At 37.3% G+C, this 24,577-nt stretch overlaps 1 protein-coding gene across 3 annotated transcripts in view; it reads right to left on the reverse strand.

Moving 5' to 3' along the window:
* Positions 1–8,792: 8,792 nt before the first annotated feature.
* The window catches only part of EFL1 (elongation factor like GTPase 1), a 55,744-nt gene continuing 39,959 nt past the window's right edge, over positions 8,793–24,577 (reverse strand). For all 3 annotated transcript variants that reach the window (XM_052671611.1, XM_052671610.1, XM_052671612.1), the window contains 3 exons: positions 22,690–23,696; positions 18,958–19,142; positions 8,793–9,330 (listed from right to left, as the gene is read on the reverse strand). In XM_052671611.1, coding sequence (XP_052527571.1) covers positions 9,142–9,330; positions 18,958–19,142; positions 22,690–23,696 — 1,381 coding nt within the window. In that variant the 3' untranslated portion in view covers positions 8,793–9,141. The remainder of the gene's footprint in view (positions 9,331–18,957; positions 19,143–22,689; positions 23,697–24,577) is intronic.

The following is a 24,577-nucleotide window of genomic DNA, read 5'->3' on the forward strand; positions in this document are numbered from 1 at the left end:
CTTGTTTGTAAGAACAAGAACCAGCAGCACACCTCTCCTCACCGGCTCCTCCACCGCCTGCATCAGAACTTTATCTCCCACGCACCGCAGGAGCCTCCTGAGCTGTATGTGTCTGGGAGCACTGCTTTTCCAGCAGATACCAGGATGGTTGAAGCCTTCCATGAGAACCAGTGCCTATGATCACAAAGCTACTTCCAGCTGTCTGTGATAGTCATCATAAGGAAAACCCAAGGTACAAAAAATAAAACAAGATCAAGCACTTGAATATTTACTTTGATAAAAAGAAGGATTAGCTCAGCGTGAAGAAGTGATGAACAAAAACTAGCAATAACTACCATTTTACCCCCCAAAGCAGCTCAATATTTTAGGACAAGAATTACTGTCAGCCTCCAACCCTTCTGCTTTGGAACATGCAGACTCAAAGCAAGAACTAAATCTAAGGAAGAAGGCATCTGTTCAGAGACTATTAGCAGTTCTTTGTTTTACCAAGTGACCAATGTTTTCAAAGTATTCAGCACCTTTTCTTTTTAAATAAGGATTCTGCAAGAAGCTTATCTGCAATCACACAAATAAATAAATAAATCCTTTATAAAAAAGTATTACAAAAGTCACTTTTGCAGTTACAGTAAAAGACCACAACACAGACTTAAGAGTCTGCCCTTCAGAACCACAGGTCTTTCATTTGCTTGGTGGTTTGGGACTTTTTGTTTGCTTTTTTAAAACAAAATACTATATTTGGAGATTCTTGTATGCATTTGGGTTTTTTTTTGCCATCATGATGAAGCTGCAAACATTTTCAAGTTTTTCTCTAATTTGATGCCAACATCAAACTGGAAAGTTGTTGGTTTTTTTTTTTTTTGTTTTTTGTTTTTTTTTTAATGAAAACAGAGATTCTGATGAAATGCAAGAGGTCTTTAGGAAAAACAAAATATCACGAGATTTGTCATAAAAACATGGAGCTGGCAACAACAACAGCCTCTTCATACACAGTAGTTTGCTGTTTGCAAGAGTGCTTACAAGCCTGCAAAAATATTTCAGCTCTCCAGTAAAATAAAAAATGAAGAAAAAAAAAAAAAGGCTCAGCTAGCATTATTACAAGGATCTGGTGTTCACAAAAAGAAGCATCACAAAAAGCAGCTCTTCATCAGGCAGAAAACAAACAGGACTCAACTGAAGCAACAGAAGCCACAATGATTTTCCCAAGTGATACTTTGGTACAGAATCTCAACCTGCACGTATTAAATCTGAAAGTTAGGCTGTGTTACATACCACACTTCCATGTAATCAATTGCAAAAGGAGTGCATAACTTCTACAGAGGCAACTTGCCGCTCTAATGCAAATGCCATGCCAGCTATATGGCACACTGAAGACTCTGAAAATGTGCCAACACCACTATTAAAAGTATGCATGCTTTTCTTCACCTAACAGCTCCTCTGTTGTGCTTTCACTTTTCTTCCAGGCCAGGTTATAGCAAATATTCAAGTTCACTGAATTTCAGCTCTTTTGGTCTCTGTTTTCCCTTTGGCTGCCTGCCCAAAGGAAATACAATCTCTGGCTCAAGATGGCCAAAAGCATGACCTGGGTAACTCTTTTTTGATTGTCTACGAGTGACTCACACATCATATGACAATGACATTGCTCAAGTGCAAACTATCAATACTAAAGCTGTTTATACAACAAAAGCAAGGAAAACTTAAGGTTACTTCACCCCTCAGACATGCTTAGAAGATGCAGCCATTTGCCAAGTCAGCTATGAGAGAAATCTACAGTTTCTTTCTTTCTGGCAGGAGGAATAAGTCACCCACAAGCTCTAGAGCAAAAGCAGAGTCCACTATGCTAGTCTCCTTTTTTCACAGTTCAACATTTTCCTTTGTCAAGCATTGTTTTGGTATCTTCCCTTCAGCTTGGAAGAAATGGTGTTGATAAGCTCAAGCACAAGTGCCAGCTATCAAAAAGCAGGATAGCTGCTGTACTTTCCTCTCCTATGGCCCAAACTCTTCAAAAGCCTAGGATGGCAAAGGCCCGTTCAAGTATGTAGCAACTTTGGGGTGCTCAACTGGGAGAGAACACAAGAGCAGGAAAATCATTATACTTTCCTTTATAACAGTCTCTTATATGCTCTTGCATAAGCTGTGGATCTCCGAACACCTCTTCAAAGATTCCTCTGTGCAGACACTCTTTACTTTAACAGAAGCCATGATTCATTTCTGTGTCCCTGAAGAAAGGGCTTGAAGTTATACAGAGCTGCTTTCCATGCATCCCGGAAATCAGAACTCAGGGAACTGCTGCTGCTGGGAACGCACAGCTCCCATCATGCTTTCTGGAGTGATGAGACTGCCACAGCCCAGGGGTTTCTGTGAAATCTAAACGACAGCAAGGAAGACAGAGAAACAAGTGACAGAAGTTCCTTCTTCATGCTTTTCTTCACAGAGGCAAGACTATACAGAAGAGATAATCTGAGTGGTAGTTACATTCTGTCTGTCAAGACAGCATCTTCCATACTGCAGACTTGCATACTACTACTGAGCACTTTCAGAGAAACACTGCAATTCCATTACGCAATTGCTACAGTTGCTATACAGGCATCCACAGAAGAAATGTGATGTGATTTTTTTCATTACATTCTTACATTTCTTCTCTAGCCTTTCTCTTTGACATCAGCTGCAGTTCATTTACTCACTCGCCTTGATGCTTACAGTGTTGGATGTGATAGGAACAGACGAGACATTGTTTTAATACAGGAAGGTTAATCTAAAATAAGCTTCCTAAGCTGTTCATACTGCGCGACAGTAACATTACAAGAGACATGGGTTCATGAATAGGATCAGCTTGCAATCCCCAGACCAGTGATAACAGCACTTGTCATGAAGATACTGCGCCTAGTCTCCAGGGGAAGTGCAGCTTCAGCTGCCACTTAACGCAGCTCCTTCTGTCAATCACTCCATGAAGCAATGCCAGCTGCTTCTTCTAAAAAAGTCATTTTCTTCACCTCCTAAAGGTAAATGCTATCATGAGAAGAGATGAAAGACGGGAAGCAATTTGCTGCAAGTATGCTCCGTAGCATCCCCATCACCTGTTAGTGTATTACAGCACCATGTGGCTCCGAATACATCTGTGTCACTGAGCAAATAAATCAGTCTTTGGAATTAGATGGATTATTATAAACCCATCATACAAGGGAGTTTTAGAAAAATAAAAATAAGGATTTTTGGTCAAACATGCATGAGAGGCAACAAATATTCATTGCTAAATGAGCATATCATTCACAATAGAATTTGCTTTTTTTTTTTTGTCATCTCAGTCCATACTCCCACATGACTGATGTTTACTTTAAATGCTCCCCTTCGTAGCAAGTAGGACTATAATCTCAGAGCACTAAGCAGTAAGCCTAGTCTAAAAGTTACACTGCCTTCACACATGGCAAAGAAATAGACCTCCTGAAGCTGCCATGGACTTTAAGTTCTCTTTAATCATGACTAAATCTGCCTTTTCATCAGCCTTCGTGCAGCTCCTATAAGGACAGCACTTGGGCTTGCACCACAAACCATTCCAAACCATTTTCTTGAACCCTACAATTACAGAACAGCTGAATTCCCCTTCTTCAAATTCTATGAAGTCATCGAGAGAGCAAAAAATTGTATTCTGACCTCCTAGTTAAGAGATCAGAGATCATTTGGTACCATCCCTCTCCAAAATTATTTTTGTCCCTCTAAAGCCATCTTTTAAAATGAAGTTTGTGGGTTTCATCTTTTGCAAGGCGTGGAGGCAGGAAGCTACTGTCTGCAGGAGAATATGGCAGAAGGGACAATGGTGCACATGACTGCTGTAAGTCATCACTGAAGCTCAAGGCCTCCCTAAGCCTGAAGACCTGTACTACAGCAAAACAAACGCCATAACATTCCAAAGTAGCAGTTTACACCAGTGTAAATCATTCAGAAAGCAATGAAACATGAGTGACTTATTCACTACCTGACTTTATTTGTTACAGTGTAAAAGAACCACCAGTGAAATTCTGGAAAGAACTCTCCACAGAAAGGAGAAAAAGGCCAGCATTGAACTGGTGACAATGATCACTCCACCTCCCATTTGTAACTTCTCTTGAGGAGATGCATATTTCAGCTGTGCTTTGTGACCACTTCATAAAAAGCAGCATAACATTACAGAATTCCCCTCCCTTTTGCAGGACAGCAAATGTGTTTGTGAGCATGTAGGAAATGCATAGTCTAAAAAAGGCTTTGGATTTTTTCTTGACAGAAGTCTACTTTCATTGCCTTTGTAAATCATTATCTATTGTCAGCTTTCTACACTAACAGCTTTTCTGAGGGAAAAGAGAAAGCACCTAGGAATCTCACTGGAGAACAATGAGACATGATACTTTTGTAAGGGTAAAGGACAATCCTTTTGTGCAGCCACCAAAAATGCAAACAGGAAACACTACTGAAACTTGGCTCCTCTTCTTTTTGGTTCCGATTCCAGAATCAGCAAATCTTTATAAAGACGAGCAGCTTCAGTAATGATATTTCCATAAATTGATAATAAAAAGACTCCTCTACATGTCAGTGAGGGGTTATGGAGTTGGATCCCTCAGGAAAAAGGAAGTCAAGGAGGAGGAGAAGGGAGGAGGAAAGAGAAAGTAAAAATAAACAAATATACAATGCATCTGTAGAAAAACAGGATAGGCTGAAACAAAAGTCTCTGCCCAAACCACACAACTTTAAGGTATCTATTTTTCCTTCCTCTTAGTCATGCTTTGCAAGAGTTTTATGATCATGGAATGATACCGCTGTAAAAGATGAATGCCTCTACACTTTTCAGTTCAGTTGATTAATAGAAACAATAAAAAAAAAATCATTTTCATCTTATTTCCTTTAGCACAAAAGGAATCAAAAAGCACACTACTCACAATGAAGAACATGAAGTAGTCACATAAAATAGAGACCAAAATTCAAAAATATTGATAAATTAAAATGGTATTTACGTGTAAATGTTTTATCTTACATGTAAACTATTTTTCTAAGCCCCAGTGGAGTCAGTAGGCCTACACCATACAGGCCTACACAATCATTTCAAGTTAATATCTCAAGGGATAAGAAGCAAAGCACAGATACTAACAAGTTTGAGGAGTAAAACTGCAAACTGGTGAAAAATAGCACAATCAGAGATGTACGCACTTTTCATCACTTCACAGACATACGTATGCATCTGGATCTAACACTAAGCAGTAGAAAAATTAATAACATTTAACTTCAAAGAAGAATTTCAAAACATTATAAATACCAAAGGATTATGTGTCAACACTACAACAGGTAGTGAACAAACCTTAGTTGCTTTCTTCACTGTCCTCCCTCACACAATGCAACGAGAAAAACTATACTTCCTTGCATAAATTCAACCCTTCCATTTTTATAAGCAGTCTGAACAAGAACCAAAGTGAATCAGAAGTTATGTGAGAATTCAAATCATGCATTAAGAACAAGTGCTGACAAAATAACTGCATGCATTCATATCCTCTCCTCCAAATGCTTTACTTCTGCTTACAAGGAAAACCAGCAGGAAGCACAGAATAAGTCTACACAGCATTATGAACCACTCTGAAGTAGAACAGAGAAATTGTAATACAAGAGGCAAGTCCTCGAGATACCCTGCTCACAGAACTCAGTTTGATACGATCAGAGTCAAGAGAAAAGTCACCTGAATTTGCAGTTCCAGTCCAGCTGCCAAGTCACAGTGCAGAAGGTTTTACGATCTGCAAGCTTCTGTTCCTTAGGTCATCTCCTCCACAAATGGCACTAGGTTTATAAATGAAAAAAAATTCAGGCATATTGGAGAAATAATTGCCTAAGCAACAGTGCTGTTTACTCACATAATTGCCAATTGCTGTACCTCCTGCACACAGTACAAGAATGAAACGGATGTTCAGATTCTCAATTATACCAGAAACATCTATTCTCTCATCTACTACATTATCACTTCATCTGTGGAAAGAAGCATCATTCAGCAACAGTTGCAGTTCCTTCATCCTCATGGGCTTGTGGGTCTCAAGTAGCTGCACAAACAGGTGACTCCTTGCACATTAATTAGACAACCACATGTTCTTCAGGCATGGCAATATTTCAGGCCTAGCTGTAACGTACTCCTCAGTTTAAGGCTCCTTTTCAATCTGTTTGTCTACAAGATGAGCTAAAGATGCCCCATGCAGAATCAAAGATTACCAGGGACTTGAGACTGTATTCACATCTAATTTAGGGATTCTGTTTGGTGCAAAAATATTTTACACTTGTGGTGTCTCTGCTCTTATCAGCATTAATACTGATACTCTCCTAAATGGACATAGACTCATAGGAAAGAAAATACAGCACAGCATTCTAATTACACTCTGATTTCTCCTTTAGACTCTGCTTTAAGAATGTGAAGTTCATGAAAAGAAACCAAAATTCTGTGGAAAAAGATGGCCAACCACCTAAATTACTAGTGCTTGAAAGATTTTTAAAGCTAGAAGATAAAAGCAACATCCAGAGTCAACAGGAAGGGTCTTGCTGGCCACTGCATGGCCTTCATTATTTTTCACTGGAGAAATAAAGCTCCTTTTTCTTTTTTTCTCCCCCCCCTCAAAAATGTGGAATCACTTGGGATACCTTCCCAGTGAATAATTGCCATTCTCTAATGAATATTACCACTTAGAAACTTATGTTGTTTTTATACATTATCAGTTGCAAGGAAATTTGATTCTCCTAAATATAACAGAGCCAAATCAAATTGACTGCTTTTTTTTTTTTTTCCCACAAAGTTAAAAAATTGAACATTTACCCAAATGAAGTACCTTAAAAGTCGTGTATGCTCATCTTAAATATGCACTATACTTAGCAATAAAACTGATGATAGAAGACACTATAATGGCTACCTCTCAAGCCAATCTTTCCATCGCTTGCTCCATCAGCAAATTACTTATTCTGCTTGGCAGAAGTTTTCCAAAATTATCTCATATATATGTAACAAAGATAGGCAAAAACCAGCTACAGCAAGCTAAGTTTCCAATAATCCAGAGAAAAAAAAAATTCATTGTATATAAGCAATTAGATTTCCTTGGCACTAGAAGCCATTACTGAAGATAAAAGACCTAGCACTTGTAGGATGGTTTGATTTTCTAGCGTTAATTAGTGGAGTTTTTGCCCCTTACAAATATTAGGGTTGGAGCATCCTTAATTAATTCTCATCTTCATGCCATTTGAGATGCAATCTGAAAATAAAACAAAGTATGAAAGCTATTGATAAATCTTTTAAAACCTATGTTAATGCTCTTTCTGCTTACATAAGTATAGTATATTACAGTCAATTATGTGGTCATAACAATGACCAACACCTACTCACCTCTGAAGGGCTACTTACTACGTCAGCTGTGCAAGCACCTCCGTGAGTGCAGGCCAGACATCCTTAATTGCACCCTGGATTCAGCTAGCAGAGTAGCTGTAGTAGGCAAGGGGTCATTAAACAAACATTTATTTATGTCTTAAGCAGTTTCTGTAGGCTGCAGTACCTTCCACAGATACACAGCTGGCAAAGCCCGAACAACGTCAGTTGTATTTGTATAAGCTCTATTAGGACTGCTGTGCAGATATACCCCTTGCAAAACAGCAAAAATTTATGGAACAACCTTCTAAGGAAGGTAAATATCATCTGCTTGAATAATTCATAAGCAACATCTTAAAAGGAAACATTTCCATAATGAAAGCAAACAAACTGGAGAAGAAAAGACTGCTATTTAAAATAAAAGCTAAGCAGTCAGAGTTATTCTACTTGTGAAACAAGTAACAGTTTTCTTTCCCCTGAGGAACAGAAGTGATATGAGTAACTTCTGCCTACTGCATTAATCGACACAGAGATTATTTATTCAGAAGGATCAAGTAGGTGCTAAAGAAATGCTAAGCAATCACAAATTAAAGTGGCTATACTCTGGAAAGAAAAGAACAACCCATTTGCATGGTTAGCTGAAACACAACACTTTGCCAATAGTAAGATAAGATTTAGCAGAAAGTCAGTTGGCACAAGATTCAAGGACTTAATTACTCATTCATTTAAATAAATATAAGAAACTCTTCAGTCATCCATCTATTCAGTCCTTTCCAGTTTAAAGCAGTCACATGAGAAGACATGAGAGGTCATACACCACATCTCTCTTGGGCAAGATTTCCATTTTTCTCAACTAAAACTTCCACCCTTTGGGGAATTTGTTAGTATTGGTCTGAATCACTCTGGGACTTCAACATCTAGCCACCTGCAAACAGCAAAACATTTTGTATTATTCCTGCAAGCTTTTCTCCTCACTATATTCAAGACAACAGGATAAACAGGTAGAAATGTCTGCAAAGAGTCTGTAAATACTCAAACAGGATTAGCAGGAATAGCTGTGTACCTCGTTCAGAGATGGCAGCTCCCAGCTTAGGATAATTATGTAAACCTTTTTTTTTTTTCTTTTTTTTTTTTTTTCCCTTCTACAAGATGCCTTTCTATGGAGAAGAAAAATGAAAAGCCTTGTCTGGTTGCAGTTCTCAGTCTTCCACATGTGCTATTTTTGCCCTTTGGTTTAAAGGACAATGCATTGCTACAACCTGGGAGCAGAGACTGCATCACCACATTTAGGTGACTGTTTACACTAGGAAAAGAGTAAAACAAATAGAAACTCCAACAAAGATTTCATTTGCATATAGGTAACTATGGAAAGTGCTTGAGGGCAACAAATACATTACATAAATGAAAATTAATTTTAAAAATAGAGACAAAAACATTGAGGAGCTAAATTCATTGCATAGTTTATTTGCAACAGACTAGGTAACCAGCTCTAACTGCAATTACATCTGAAAAATCAGAAAGAAACCAATTAAATTAGGAGTTCCCAATCCTGTGACAGTAACAGTGCAGAAAGCTTTAAAATCTGAGACCAATTCCAAGAAATATGCCTATGATTTAAGTAAATAAACTATTTTCTCAATATAAAAGTTGGAAAGGCTCATGCTTTTCAAAACATAAGCCATAAACATTAGAAAGTGTAAGAAATATGGTGTAAAAGAACAAGTCCAGAAGATATTTTTAATCTGCTGCATAGAAAACTTAGCTGAACCAGGAGAGAAAGGAAGCAGATGCAGCTACTTATTCCTACTGAGGGTTCTCTGCTTTTCAGCATGCTCCACAATTTTTTCTTCTACATAAAGTCCCTTTCGCTTTCTCACTGCATTCATGTACTTGCGGGCCTGGTTCTCAGAGTCTGCCTTTTCCCCAAAGTGCAAATATTCTTCTTCAGTGGTTGGTACCCAGAATGGATCACTTGAAATGATCTATAAAAAGAGAGGGGAAAAAAATAACAAAGTAGCATAAAGGTTTCCAAGTATTCTCAGTACATTTCAGGTAATTCTCATCTCTAAAGTACACAGATGAAGATAGAGTGGATAGTTTTCTGGACAGTTTATTAGCTACTTAAGTACAATACATGAACTAGGAACACCATGTAGCGTTCATCACAGAAAGCATGGGACAGATTTTGAAATTCAGTTGTATTTGTCTAGGTACAAATTTATTTTAAAACAAATTTAATGGCCAGTCGGTAACAGCAACAAATCACATTTATAAAATTTTTAGTTTTGAAAAAGGAATTCCTTCTTTAGAATATTATGTCACCACGATCTTATCAGAATTTATAAGAACTGAATGTTTCTGACTGTAGATTTCCTCCCTAGATGCAGCTATAGGTAATATTTTACCAAAAGAAGAACAGAAATGCTGCATCCATTAGTTAACCAAAATCCTCATGGGAGAAGGAACGCAGTGCATGTTAGTTACTGTGAGAACAGCGATAGTTATGGCAATAATTGAGAACATCACTCCATGATCATTTCTGAAGTCTAATATTAGCACTGACAAGGACAGAAAAAACTTCCCTACATTCTGACTTAGTGTAATAAACCATTTATTCTGACAAATACTTCTAACTGCCATATGCTATTTCAAGCCAAACAAAATTACCTAAAGCTCATCTAAGTGACATAAATCAGAAAGAAGGAAATTAAAAAAAAAAAAAAGAAAAAAAAAAATTGGGTTAGGACAAAGATTTTTCCTAGAAAAAACAAACACCAAATTTTTTACTTTGGATGCTAAATAACACCTAGCACTATGAATGGAATTATATATACAGTATATAGAAAGTTAGGACAATAACTGTGGTGCATAGCCTGCCCCAATAGTAATGCCTCCTATTCATTTCCACAGAGACCTCATCAGATACGAAGAACACAGTAACACATTGTGTTCCTCAACAGAGCACATTCTCAGCTACAGAACAGTATTCCTCAACGCAGTCTCTGCTGCCATCTGTTACACGGCAACAACATGTTGCAGAATATTGGTGGGAAGGTTCAATCTCTACTGCCATACCACCAACATCCAACACTGAACTCACGAGCCAGTATCATAAAATAGGAAGCATTACTTTTGGACCAGTCCTCATAGAAGATGGCTACTTTTTATTAGGAAACATTGCAGGTTAAATCCTGCAAAATAGAACGTTAAGCCTCTAAGTTAAAACAAGCAAACAAACAAAAAAAGCATACTAACTTGCTACAGTTAAGTACATATATAGTCCTGGTAAACTAAATGGGATATCATTCATATGCTAAAATAAACCTTGCAGCCTCACTTATTTAGGTGGGAAATGAACATACATAAAGTTGTCTAGCTGAAAACAAAGGCAAGCAGAACTCATAAATAAATGGTACGAAATTTTGGTTTCCAAATGTTTCTGCATTTATTTTTAACATACAAATAAGAGTTGTCTAAGCATAGAAGAATCCACATGAGCTATACCCATTCTGATGTCTTATACAGGGCCTTTCTACCAGCACCTTGAAACTTCAAGGCAGCTCCTTGACAGTATATGCCAGTAAACAGAAAGTAAAGGGGCACCATTATGCACTTGAAATAAAGAAAAGGACAGTGAAAATTGCTGGGTTTTTTTGTTTGGTTGGTTTTCCTCCCAGCTTCTGGGCAAACACGTATGCTGACTGGATCAGGTTGTTGTGATGTTCATACTAATCATCATCATGCTGGAAAAACACCAGAGACTTCCCCCAGTCAGGAGCTATCTAAAGCGCCGAACAAATGAAAATGTCCAAGTTCAAGAAGAAACACAGGAATGAGAAGTGACTCACACTCAATAGACATGCTCCAGAGCTACTGCCAAGGGAGAGCACGCAGCTACAAACTATACCAACTTAAAAGGCTGTTACTATTCCCTTTGATTAAGTTCTTTCATATCAGCAAGTTACCTAACTCCCAAATTACATTCTGAGAGAAACAATGAACAGTGGTTCCTAAAGAGAAGTGAAAATACACTCAAGACTGAACTTACAGATCTAACGCACCACTGCACTGTGCAGAGCAGAACTGGAAAGAGATCAAAATTAGGTTTTGAAAGCCACATCAGTACCTGCAGGAACTGCCTTTGCATCTCATCACGTCTAAATAGCTCTGGTATTACATTCTGCTTCTGGAGCAAGTTATGGAGGCACTTGAGAATTCCTCTTTCTGAGGATCATACCCAAGTGAATGGTTTGGACATATGGCAGAAGATGTGGTTAATTAGATACACAGTGTTTGTAGTAAACACCAGGACAAATAAAGAGAAAGAGAAAGGAAGATCTACTGAGTCAACTGGAAATGGAGGCATCAGTTGTGCCCTTCCTTTAAGAAGTCAGCAAATAGCCATGTTAATATAACTCTAGTGTTAACTGCACAGAGGTGTTATTGACACAATAATTAAAAAAAAAAAAAAGGAAATTTTCTGATTCTTAAGTTCTGACTCAGTAAGTGAAGCTGAGGACAAGAGTACACTACACATCATATTAATAGATCAAAGGAGATGCACCTAGCAGTTGGCATCCACTATTCCCCACATTCTGTACATATGCTGCAAGAAGGCAAAAAAAAAACAAACCCAAAAAACCAACAATAAATACGTTTCCCTCTCATGCTCCATGATTGCTGAATTTAATTTGCTTACAACAGTAGCTGGCAGAACCGTGTGTCTGGGCTTTCTGGAATCAGAACTGAGAAGTTTTTAACCCTTGAACTATTGTTTGTATTCGTGGGAACCATGAAGGGAAGACTCTGGAATCCATGACAGAAATCATGTTTTTGTCTGGGCAGAGTCCTAAATAATTAATAAGATTCTAAATGTACCCATCCTTCTGGAGTGAGATGCAGCCATTTAACAGAGAGCATTTACTGTGTGCTCTGGAAGCTCCATGGGATTAAAATAGAAAATAAAGCATAAAACTAATGAAACAACAGAATCATTAAATACAGGCTGATGAATATGTTCCATAGCTCACTGCAGAACTACAAACCAATTCTAGGTATAAAAGAAGTGTTTAAAATGAAATCAGTAAGGATTAGACACTTCAAAAGAAGATTAGATTACTCCAAATACTTTAAGTGTAGAGTTATTCCTGAGAAAAAAATAAGTAACTCCAAAGCAAGACGTTTCATTAAACATCACAACTATTCAAACTAACACACCCAGAGAGCAATGTCTCCCAAGACTTGTTTAGTAACAGCATGCAGAGTAACACAGGCAAAACAGCTGTCGTTTTCTTTTAGCCTAACAACCTACACACTAAATATTCAGGCAATGCACGCTCCTATCTTTTTCAGACATAATCTGAATGCCTGCAATAATTAACCAATAAAAATGCAAATAATATGAGTACTATTTTAATACTGAAAGACAATACAATATATACTAAACTCTGCAAATGATTATGTAAGTTCATCAAACTTTTCAAGACTTGAGTTAGAATAAATTACTTTCAATTCCAGAGAACTCAAAATTTTAAGCCTTAATCCGAGGATGATTTATTATTTGCATTTCAGTGGCACCCAGCTGGCTCCAATAGTGGTCTGGGTCCCATTGTCTGGTGTATTTCACAAAACGAGGCATGAAACAGCCTCTGCCTCAGGCAATCTAATTATGCAAAAACAAGGTTGAGGGATGCATCAAAAGCAAACAGACTGGATCTGCCTAGTTCATCCAAAAGGTCAGGCAGATCTGGGAACACAGCCATGTTGCTGGTAGCATTTCCCCTCCTGGTCCTTACTGTCTGATGGAGACAAAAACTTTCTTTTGAGCCAAGTAACATCAATGTGGAAAATGCTTTAGTTGGACCACAAATATAAAGAGCAATCTTACTCTATCCAGTGAAGACTACAAGACTAGCAAGTAACATGTGAACCAATGTGAACCATTTAAGAAGGCTCAAGAGTGACAAAATTCAGCTCAAGCACTACCAAGGATAGCTTCTGCATGCCAGGAACAACATTGTGCTAGAAGTGGTTTCTCACAAACAACCTCAGCAGGACTGTCACACACCATGTCAAAGGGCATATGCACCTCAGGGTATCACAATCTATTCTACCTTTGAAAACTCAATGCTAGAAAGACACTTCGAGAACACTGACAGTCCAAATGGTGGCCAGCACTCAGTAATGGCAAAGACTATGTAACTAATATGCATATTGCTGATATGCCTTTCAGATACCTGAAGCAGCCTTGTCAATTAGAAATTACCCCTACTTTTCATGTAAAATGGCAGAAGTTTGCTGAGGTTTATGTGAAATGTGACTTTGAAAAGCTGTCATCTCCAAACTGAGTTTTTAATAATAAGCTGAGTCATGCTGTAAAAATGCTTCTGCTTTGAGCATAACGAAATGGTGAGAGAGAAGCTTGGATGCTGGCAGTGTTTTCAGCACATAGAGCACCAGGAAGCATACCCAGTAAGATTAGGTAGATTGAGCTGCACCCATTTAATTCCAGTGGGAAGCAGGTGTCATTGCTGTTCCCACTTAAGAGTACTGAGCAACTGTGCAAAGTGCTGAACACCTGAAACACTCATAAAACATTATGCTGGGGATGAGGATGAGATGGTAGAGGGTGGGAGGAAAAGTACATGCAATATACTTAGGAATTTTACAGAAGTACCTACACATAAATGTTCTTAGAAAAAACAGTCACAGTTACATTACTGAAACACAAATTTTCACACTGTACCAAATACTTTGTGTACCAGCTTGTCCATTTTATAAATAGCTAATCTCTATACCACATCCTGAAAGAACAGCAAAAAACAAACAAAAAAAAAGAATTCAACTCATCTTCAGCCTCCCTTTTTTGCCAGTTCTTTGACAACTCTGTAGTCAAACCTGGGCTTCTCAGAAGGATTTGGCCGCTTTGCATCACTACACATCAAATTGTAGCAAACAAATAAATACATCTTCTTGAGATTATTACATATAATTCTATAATATTGATAGCTAACTTCATAACTTGACAAAAACTGCACTTTTATTTCTCTCTGTATCCTTGCATTTTCTTGCAAAAGTTCATGATTGTAAATTACATGGCTTTGAGAAAATACAATGAGAAAGACCAAGAGCATACAAGCATAAATCCAATTCACAAGATTCATTTCTATAGTCATTTGACAAAAGCCTGAAAAAAATGAGAAAACAATCAGAAGAATTTTGTTTCAGAGAGGATTTTAGAGAATATGGAATAACTTGCATTCAAGCTTGAAGCATTTAAGCTCTAGGTTGATGACTAGAGTGCAGATTCCCTACAAAGTAACCCCAGTACCCAAAGCTCTTCAGAAGAATCTAGAGATTCCAATGACAATATTCAAAAGGGTTGGCTCAGGCCTTAAAACATATGAAGTCAGATATGACATTGCTTCTTTCAATAAACACTGTAATAATGAACATTTCCACATTTAGTTAGAAAATAAACCCACGTAAGTTTACTTTGGCTTAAGAACATCATCCTTGTTTGTGCTCCAATCAGTGACAGCTGAGCTTTAGCTGTGACTTCAGTCAGTAGCTACAAACAAGGATTAGGGAATTGGAAAGAAAACAAGGAAACCTGTGGCTTTACTGTTGCGTTTTTTCCTGTTCCTTAAAAGACACATAGGAAAATCAAAGCCACACAGCTTTTATTTACTACCTTCATTAGCTTCAGATGTTCTGGTTAATATAAAGACCTTTTCATACTTGAAAGGTTCCAGGTCACTCCTAGAATTTCTTAGCATGCCTGAGCTGACACTTGTGCAACGATGTGAAGTCACAATTTATAGCAAATAAAGGTTCATGGACTCTTATGAGTCTCTCATTACGTTTCCCTGTGTCCTGTTTAATGCTGGCCAAACAGCCTCATCCAGCAACTTCCATATTAAATCCTTATCTTCTATTTGACTTGTAAAATCACAGTAGAAATGAATAAAAAAATTAGAGTATAAAACTTCCAGTGATTCAAGACACATCAGATTCTTATCATATATAACTTGCAGCTCTTTTTTTTTTTTTTAACCTCTCTGCAGAGCCTTACAGCACAACCTAGGCACTATTCTGCTCAGAAGGAATAGTCAAACAGAATTCAGATCAAACATATTTACAGATCCCCTCCTCCCCCAAGAATAAAAGACAGTCAATGCAATCTGAGAGATGTGTGTTAACAGGAAAACCATACATTTCACAGCTTTACAAGAAGCAGTTCTTTGAATATTTTTGCATTTGCAGACAACTGGCATTCGAACTGAGCCACATGCATTATTTTCACTATAATGCATTTCCCAAATGGGATTAAAGCTCCATTATTCTAAGTGCTGCTCCATCATAAATATCTTCTTACTCACAGAACTTCATGAAAAGACAAAATGGCATGACTCAGTGCAACAAGCTACTGCTCTACTAGAGTTACACTCTAACTGAATGTATATTATTAATTCAAGGATTAAAAAATAGAAAGCACTAATTACTTCAAAGCTATATACTTTTAACTAGGAATTAAAAAGAAAGTTTAAATCACAAGCAAAGAAAACACGGCCAAGTCAACCCAATCCACTTAACACAGGGATAGCATAAGGAAAATCACACGACTATCTTTTAGCATGTATTTATTTAATCTGGGACCAAACTGAAAGCTCCCACTGCTGGTTCCATTCTTTACAGGCAGAAACAAATTTAAGTATGACAGGAGAAGTGAATAAAACAAAGGCGTATCTGACAAGATAGACCTTGATACATGTACTGCTCCATTCCCTGGGGCTGGAGTGATATGAACTACACCAGACAAATTAACTGGAAATCTCATTTCCAGAGACTAATTTAAACATCTGTGCCATCACTGATCTCCCTTATTTCATAGTCTACAAGACATATTAATGAAATAATAGTAATTCAAAAAAAAATAAAAATCAATCCTGATTTCCTTAAATATACTTCATACATATAATTCCTATGAGATTAAGTCTTTGAAATTTAAAAATACCAAGAAGTGGTATTTCAAATGTAAAATGGGGAAAGCAAGGTCTTAGAAGCAATCTGTGCAGAAAAACCCAAGTCCTGGGCATCCAGGTAACGAGCAAATCACACTGAGGAAACACCACCTGGAAGCAAAGCAGAGTGGCACAGAAGGGGTCACACAGAATGCAGTTAGGCAACAGACACACACTTAGTAACAGCAAATGTGAAAGAAAACCCAGTAGCTACCACACTGCCTATCCATCTTTAACACAAAGGAAAACACAGTATGAGATCTCAGAGTTCATGCTGTATCTTACAGTATGATACATGAAATAACTGGCATGCAAAAAAAAAAAAAAAAGAATGGTATTTATTAAGCATACACCATGGATACTATGAATGTACTGTGACAACTCACCAGTAATTTTAGACTGCCAAAGTCACACCTAATACTTGATGAAAACTGTTCTCGTTTTGTTTTTAGCAGAAGAACCAGAGAAAAGCTTCACAAATTTCTCATGTGATCTGAGACACAAACTATTTCTTCTGGCTTCCCTGTCATACCACCACTAGAGATTCTGAAAATGATATTTATTTAGCAATTTTGCTGATGAAGTGAGAATAGAATACATTCCCTCTGCCATGGTTGCACAGAGCCAATATTGCTTGTAGCTTAATAAAGGGCTCATTTTGTCAGGAAAAAAAGCAGACTTTAAAAGCAACAAAACACAATCCTCCTCACCAGGAAAGGTGCCCGGCTTCCACAGTCACTTTTTCTACTACCACCACACTTTAACAAACTAGCTATAATTACAACCTCCCTTGAGGATCAATTTAAGAAAACGTCACCAGATGCTGAAATCTCCCTCTCCTATTCATGCCTGTAACTTTCTATTATGTGAAATTCCTAACATCTGACAGTGTGAAAATACACGGTACAGTTTAGGGGTAGAAGGGAAGGTCATAGAGGCAAGGGATTTTGTTTTTTGCTTAGCAGTGCAGCACAGTAGCCACAAATCCGAAAGAAACTGGCACAGACCAATGGTTAGCTGGAACTATCGTACTTCTGACTGATTTCCCTCTGGGGCACTGATACAAGAGACACTTCAGACAAAAGACCAGTTAAGCCACAAAACCTCAGCAGCTGCACTTGAGACGAGGACATCCAAAGCTGAAACAAAATCTACTGTACACAATTCTGCCAATTGTTATGGGTTTGAAGTATCTAATCTGTACTGGCTCACATCCCTATATACACCGAGTTGTTGTCTATTTTTTGAACACACACTATTTATATGGGTTGCATTTACCCATTGCTTTTTTAGCACCAGTAAGGTGGCGCTGTCAAAGGAGATGAGAAGTACTGTTTCAAGGATTCACAACTCTTTTGATAGCACATGATTGGTTTTTGGAGATGCTCTTTTTCCAATTAGGACTCGCACAAAATTCCTGAGGCAGTTGCAGGAATTGCTAAGAAAGAAATATTGCTACTGAAGTATTTAACAAATACTCCTATAAGGACAATTTACCTACAGGAAAATGAGGAAGAATATATGCAGTGTGAAAAAACCAGCACATATTTTGCAGAGAAACAAAGGTGAATGGACCATAGCTGGTAACTGCATGGAGCACTCCTGGCCTCAAAAATCTGTAGTTGTTTGCACTCACAGATTTGACATTTGTCATAAAATTGAAGATAAAACAATAAGACTTTCTAATCCATTTATCACAACTTCTACAGTCCTAACATCAAATAAAGGAACATCTGACCTTGAAAGAATTAAAAATCTAGACTTCAATTATTTTAAAAAGCTCATGTTATTGGTTTAGACTCTTTCCCCTGAGCCTATTTTTAGTTCCTTCAATTAAGTCTTCCAAGGCCTCCTACAATGCAGCTTTGTTTTTCTTTAACAAGGAACTCTAATTTAAAGCTTTCCATTTTACTTCTTGAAGATCCGCACTGTAGGAACAAAATGAAGTGCATTCTCAATTGATACCAGTTCTTATTAGCTTTCCCATCTCAGTATTTCCTTTACACCTCTTCTTAAACCTTTTCATTTCCTTAAGTGATAAAGGTGAACAAAAGAAATGATTTTGAGGACACTTCCATCTACTGTGACCAGACTTGATTTTGAAAGAATTGAATCAATTCTCTTTACCTTTTAACATGGAAACATATGTTGAGTTGGAATACACAAGCACAAAAAAAAACGTGAAGTATCTGCCAATCACTAAGAGGATAACCATCAGATAAATCAGATTTCTTATTAGCAGTAGTATACCCCCTCCACCCAAATAAGTTGATCAGATAACTTATTTTAAAAGGCATGTAAAATTTACAGAAACCAATTTATGAAGAATCAGTTCCATTTCAGAAGCACTTAGTTGATACTGAAATAAAAAGCATCTCATCTCAAGAAAGTATAACTCCATTTCTGAACAGCATCATCATTAAATTAAGTAAGACCAATATAAAGCTGCATTTTTTCCTCTTCGCTTCAAAAATGAATTACTCAAACATCTTGACCAAAACTTAACCTTTTCCACTTATTATTCCCGTTTGCCACATCTACAGGAAATAGATCACCAAACCAGATGGAGCAAATAGATATTTTTACCTCCCAGTGGCTGAACACCAGCTGCGGACTGGCCAGGCCACTAGTTCTCTTCCTGATTTCATCAGCAAAACCAAAGCTTTCTGCTACTGGCAGTACTGCCTTAATAATAAACACATCCGTTCCTTCTTTCATCTCCTCTTGTAATACTCTGCCTTCTCTTTTGGACAAGACGGCATACACACGACCTGCAAAGACATTACTTTGATGAGCTTACCAAGACATTCATATTCTGATCTGTTAAGAGAAGTACATATTTACTCAGAAAACTTGAGCATGATATAAAGTACATCATTTCTTTGGCCCTCGTTCTTCCCTGCAAAATTTTAAGCAAATCCATTAAATTCAGACAAACAACATACTCTGCCAATACCACGTGCAGAATCATACAAATAACAGTTAACAAACTATAGCTACTGTATGAATCTAGATAACACACGTACTTTGTATATTTTAAAACGTAGGCATGTGATAGCATCAAAGGCACTTTGCCAGATTATGTGCCAAACTTGCTTTACTTCAGCTAATCAAATATTAGAGAAACATTACCAGCTAAGTGATGCTACTAAGTAATAACGCTACTCAGAAATCACATCCCAGCTACCTTTAAAAGTTTACTTAGTTCAATGTTTCCCTATAAGCCACTTGTGTCCCAAGTGCTGCAGTGCTACTGTAAGGCACAGAAAACTTGTTTATTGGGTATTTATTACATTTAATGTGTCCCAACTAGCATTTAATTAATGAATCCTTAAATCAGCAGCAATTTTTACTTTTCTTTCCCAAATATGGAGTCCTTTGAAATACACTGTAGATATCAACAAAGCACTTCTGAAAAACGTTCAACTTTACAGAAAGCATCACGTTAATTTGCAGTTAAAATGTTTTTGCAGGTTAGGTGTTCTACAGACAAAAACTCACAACTACATTTCTACTGATGAAAATAAAAAGCACAGAAAAATATATACACTGAAAAAAATGCTTTAGAAATGCCTTAATTTACAAGTATGAATAATCACTCTTAGATGTACAAATTAACTTTAGAAATACCTTACAGCAAAGAACAAATTCATATCAATTTCTAAGATGTTCAAATATTTTATACTCAACTGAAAAAAAAAAAGCAAACCAAAACCATGGACATGTACAGGTAGCTTTTAAACAGTGATCCTTCCTCGAAATAATTAGGAATATCCATTACTTCCTGATTATTCTCACCTATTCTGAGTTGGCGGAAAGATATTATTAAATATTATAATCACATGCATTGATTTGCAGATGTATTTTAAGCCTTTTACAGGATATCAGAGGAAATATTTGCATATGTTTATTTGCTTTTATTTTTTTAAGTATAGAATCTGGTCCTTGGAAAGGAAATCTAGCACACAGGTAGTGCAGTTAAATCTTCCTGTCAGGTGTGGATGATGAAGCATGAGTTCAATACCAACTCCTGCAGAGTTTCTAGTTCTCTAATAAAACATGGGCTGAAGTATTCTTCCTATCATCAGTGATGATTTTATCTGTTCGTGCCCTTACCAGGACCTCCTCTCTGCTCCTCTGGCTGAACGTCACCTTTACTACACACAATAGTCTTCTTATTGCTTGAGAGGAAATGGAGGAAATACTTAAGATTCTACATTTCAAATGACAGGAAGATTAAAGCACGTTGCAGAGAAGTCACTCGAGTCTGCCATGCAAGGAGAGCCTTTGTTCACATAACTAAATGACTTCAAGTCTAAGAAAATTCCACTGACTACAGAAAACTCGGAGCTATGAAACGGTCACACATCAGCACAGCTCACAGATCAGTAAGTGACTTTGGTTAAGCACATACTGCTTTAAGATTCAAGTTAAATGCACACACTGCCAAAGAGCATCACTGTTTATACGTTGTGGATGGACCACACAACGTGCATTAAACCCATTTGTTCAAGCAAGTAAGTCCAAAACCACTTTATAGGTTATTAATGTTAAAAGTCAAAATATTTATTTTTCTAATTGTAATAGGTAGGACCTAGAAAAATTTGATTTATATTAATGAGATAAGAAAACAATTATCACAAAGCACTTTAGATGAACATATTTTCTAGACATAGTTCACTGAAGACTGGTCTACCGAAACACAGAAACCAGAAGCCAATTTATTTAGCTTATTCAGGTTTCCAGCAACACGCATTTCATTCATGCAGCCTGGAGTACTGTCTCAGTTTAGGCTATCACAAAGAAGCTATGTGAGGCCTTCAGATTTACCACTACGGGCAGGTGCCAATATACTGGAGAGAAACAGGTCCTAATTCTGCACTAATAAGCTGGAAGAAAGAATGGCTTCAGCAGCATCAATCCCTAAAAAATGCCATGACTTGCTGTTCAAAAATTGTTGAAACAATTACTTTGAAACAATGATGTTACTAAAAAAAAAAAAACCTTCAAGATGCTGCAACGTACAGAATAAATATGTGCATAACAGATTCACTTTAAAGATGTCTTATGTTCAGCTCCTTAAAATATTTAAGTCTTGTTCACCATTTCGCTATACTGCAGCGCTCTTCAGAAGGTCAAAGGAAAATGCCAAACGACTTGTTTTCCCTGGATGCTAAAATAACTTCTTTTAAAAAAACAAACAAGTTTCATACTGGATAGAAATAGTGTACAACACGATCAACATTTTCAGGTCTATGGGTGACCATAACCTTAGCAAGCAGGGAAAGGAGCTGCTCTTCTGTTTTGGATTCAGTGTGTTTTTACTTAAAGAACAGAGCCAGAGATAATACTGTGTGAATTGTTCCCTTAAGTGCTCTGATCTTGCTTTCTTTTATTTTTAAATAATAACATGAGCACTGCTATCAAATCCAGAAACAAAGCCACAACAGTGTCTGATAAAATCGTTTCTCAATTAATTTTCATTTGCATAAGCAAAATGAAAAGACAGTCTAGCTTTAAGTGTTCTAAACACAAGAGAGTTTGCTATAAAATCTTAGAAACAAGCAGGTAATACAAAGATGCATTAAGCTCAACTGGATATCAATGCATGGAACACCAACAGAAAAAAATTAAGTTATAAAAGCCAATGCTTTATCACAAGTCAACTGTCAATCTTTACTGCAGAGCAAGCATGCTCTTCACTCACCCTCAAGGACACAGTTTATTGGCTTAAGCTTATCCATAATAATGGATTTGTAATGAACCAGTGCATGTCCATGGCTATCACCATCTAACATGCATTCACTTAACTGGACTAATCTGCTTGTACATCTGAGTCCTAAATCACACTCATTAAAAACATATCCACGTATTAGAATGCCGTGTTTCCATTTCATTTTATGGCACAACTGATGAGATGATGCATGTTAATCACATCACTATAAACAATCATGCAGTAGTGGGCATTTTTTGTAAACAGCAATTTAGATTATGTTTTTCTCATTTAAAATTGATACACTTGCTTACAGTGTCAAGTATCATGCTTGCATGCATGACAGCAGAGTTTTACAACAAATAACTACATTTTTCACTATATCAACTTCTACGGAAAACTCCAGGAACAAATGTTAGGGTAAGCTTAGTGGTATGGCAAGGAGGCATTAGAGTCATTGCAAAAAATCTACCAGAGAACAAAGAAAAACCTCTGACATTCTTCTCACCTTTTTCTACCTTCTGATTCAGTTAAATGTTATGTATCTAAAAATTCATGCATTAACTCAGAAAGCAAATTCTTGACAAAGGGTTGTGTTGTCTTACCTAGAACTTCTGCAGTAGCCATAATTTCACAGGTGTACATTGCTGCCATAAGCCTCTGTGGTTTTGCTTGCAAAGCGTAACGACAAGCTTCCTTCATGGTGGCAATCAGCTGTCCAGAGAAGGGACCATAACAATCCATAAGTAAAACTTCTCCCTTGTTTTTACTATTTTTTTCAAGTGACTTTGGAACACTTTGACTGCTCTGTTCCTGTTCATTCTCACTGCAAACGTTAACAGTGCAATTGCTTGTTGGAGAAACAGTATCTTCACTTTCTTTATGTTCTACAGCACCACATTCCCCTGAATTCTGACTTTTAGTTGGAAGTGTCTCTCCAACCTTATTCATTTCCCATTTTTCCACTGTAAAACACACACCCATGAGGGGTTCTTCACACATGGGACCCGAAAGCGTAGCCAGCTGAAATCCACTTACTATGCTGTTGTCAAAGTCTCCATACTTACTTACTTCTTTCTCAGCATTTTCAAGGCACTGCCACACAGAATTTTTATAACCCTCAAATTTATGTAACAAAATATTAGGCCCACATTTCCGTGGTCCAAATGACCAGATATGATCAACCGCATTTCTCCACTTCCTTCCCTGCAGATTTTGCTCTAATTTTTGTTTGAATTCCTTTATCTTGTCCATAGTCTTCTGATCTATTTCATGAGCTTTTTTATCTTCATTCAGAGACGTGCTGAGTTGCTCCATAGTTCGAATCAAGTCACTGTTTTCTTCAAGAAGTCGAGTTACCTCCTCAGGAAGTGGCAACGCTCTTACACTGAGAGTAGCTTGTTTATTTGGAGTAGACATTGTGACAAGCCCATCTGAATCGACCTGAATTCCTTCAGGAATTCTGTTCTGGTCCTCTTTTGTTTGGTGTATGACAGCAACTTTCTGCTGCTTTCCTATTTCTTCATTTACCATGTCAACTTTTGGAGGTCTTGTTATCGTTTCTCGAAATGGAATAATAGGTGCTGACACACTAATCTCTATCTTTGCAAACCTGTAAAATAGAGTTTTTTAATTAGCTTAAATTTTAAAATTATTTTTAAAACGAGGGGTTGTGGAAGATAGGGCAGTGGCCTTAACACAGAGCAGATGTTCATGAATAAATTGAACTGCAACACGGATTACCAGATAATGCACTTCAAACTATTCAAAATACCACGTACTTCAAAAAGGAAAGTAATAGTACAAAACAAAAGAAAGTACTGTTACTGAAAGTCACTGCATAAACCACTGGTTCACTCACATCTTGAAAACTACATGCTGCTCTCCTTCCTCAAAAGAGCTATAATAGAACTAGAAAAAATAAGGTTGACCAGTGGTATGAAAATACAAGTAGTCTTCAGATGTTTCAAGGATGTGATAGAAGCCTACAAAACCATGAGGGGCATAAGGAAGGCTAAGAGGGATTAGCTGATAACCAAACCGCAGCAGGCCCTGAACTGTCCATGAACTGACGACAATGAAGGCCCAACAGAGTACCAGTAGGAGTTTTTACATCTGGCTGCTCTGTTTTCACTCTTTCCCAAACATTCAATTTAAGCCACTCTGTTGGACACATGGAGTTAGACAGACATTTGGTTTGAACTAGAACACCTGTTATTACAGTGAGTTGCTCTGAAAAAATGCAGCCCTGGGTAAACTGAAGAGTTTTTTGTAAAGAAGTATGGAACCATGCTAGAACCTTTTAGGTTATACTAGAGCTGATCTAAATAGCATTTCAAACCACAACCTTTCCTCTTCACAGTTTAGTAGTTTACTAAAGAATACCACTATCAGAACTCAAAAAGTTAGTAAATACACCTTGCCACTTTTCCTTTTGGGAGCTCGTATCCAAGTGAGAAAAGGCATCAGAAGCCATATGTCAAGTGAATCGGC

The sequence above is a fragment of the Tympanuchus pallidicinctus genome, unplaced genomic scaffold (assembly GCF_026119805.1).
Source record: "Tympanuchus pallidicinctus isolate F22 unplaced genomic scaffold, pur_lepc_1.0 scaffold12, whole genome shotgun sequence".
Taxonomy (NCBI): Eukaryota; Metazoa; Chordata; class Aves; order Galliformes; family Phasianidae; genus Tympanuchus; species Tympanuchus pallidicinctus.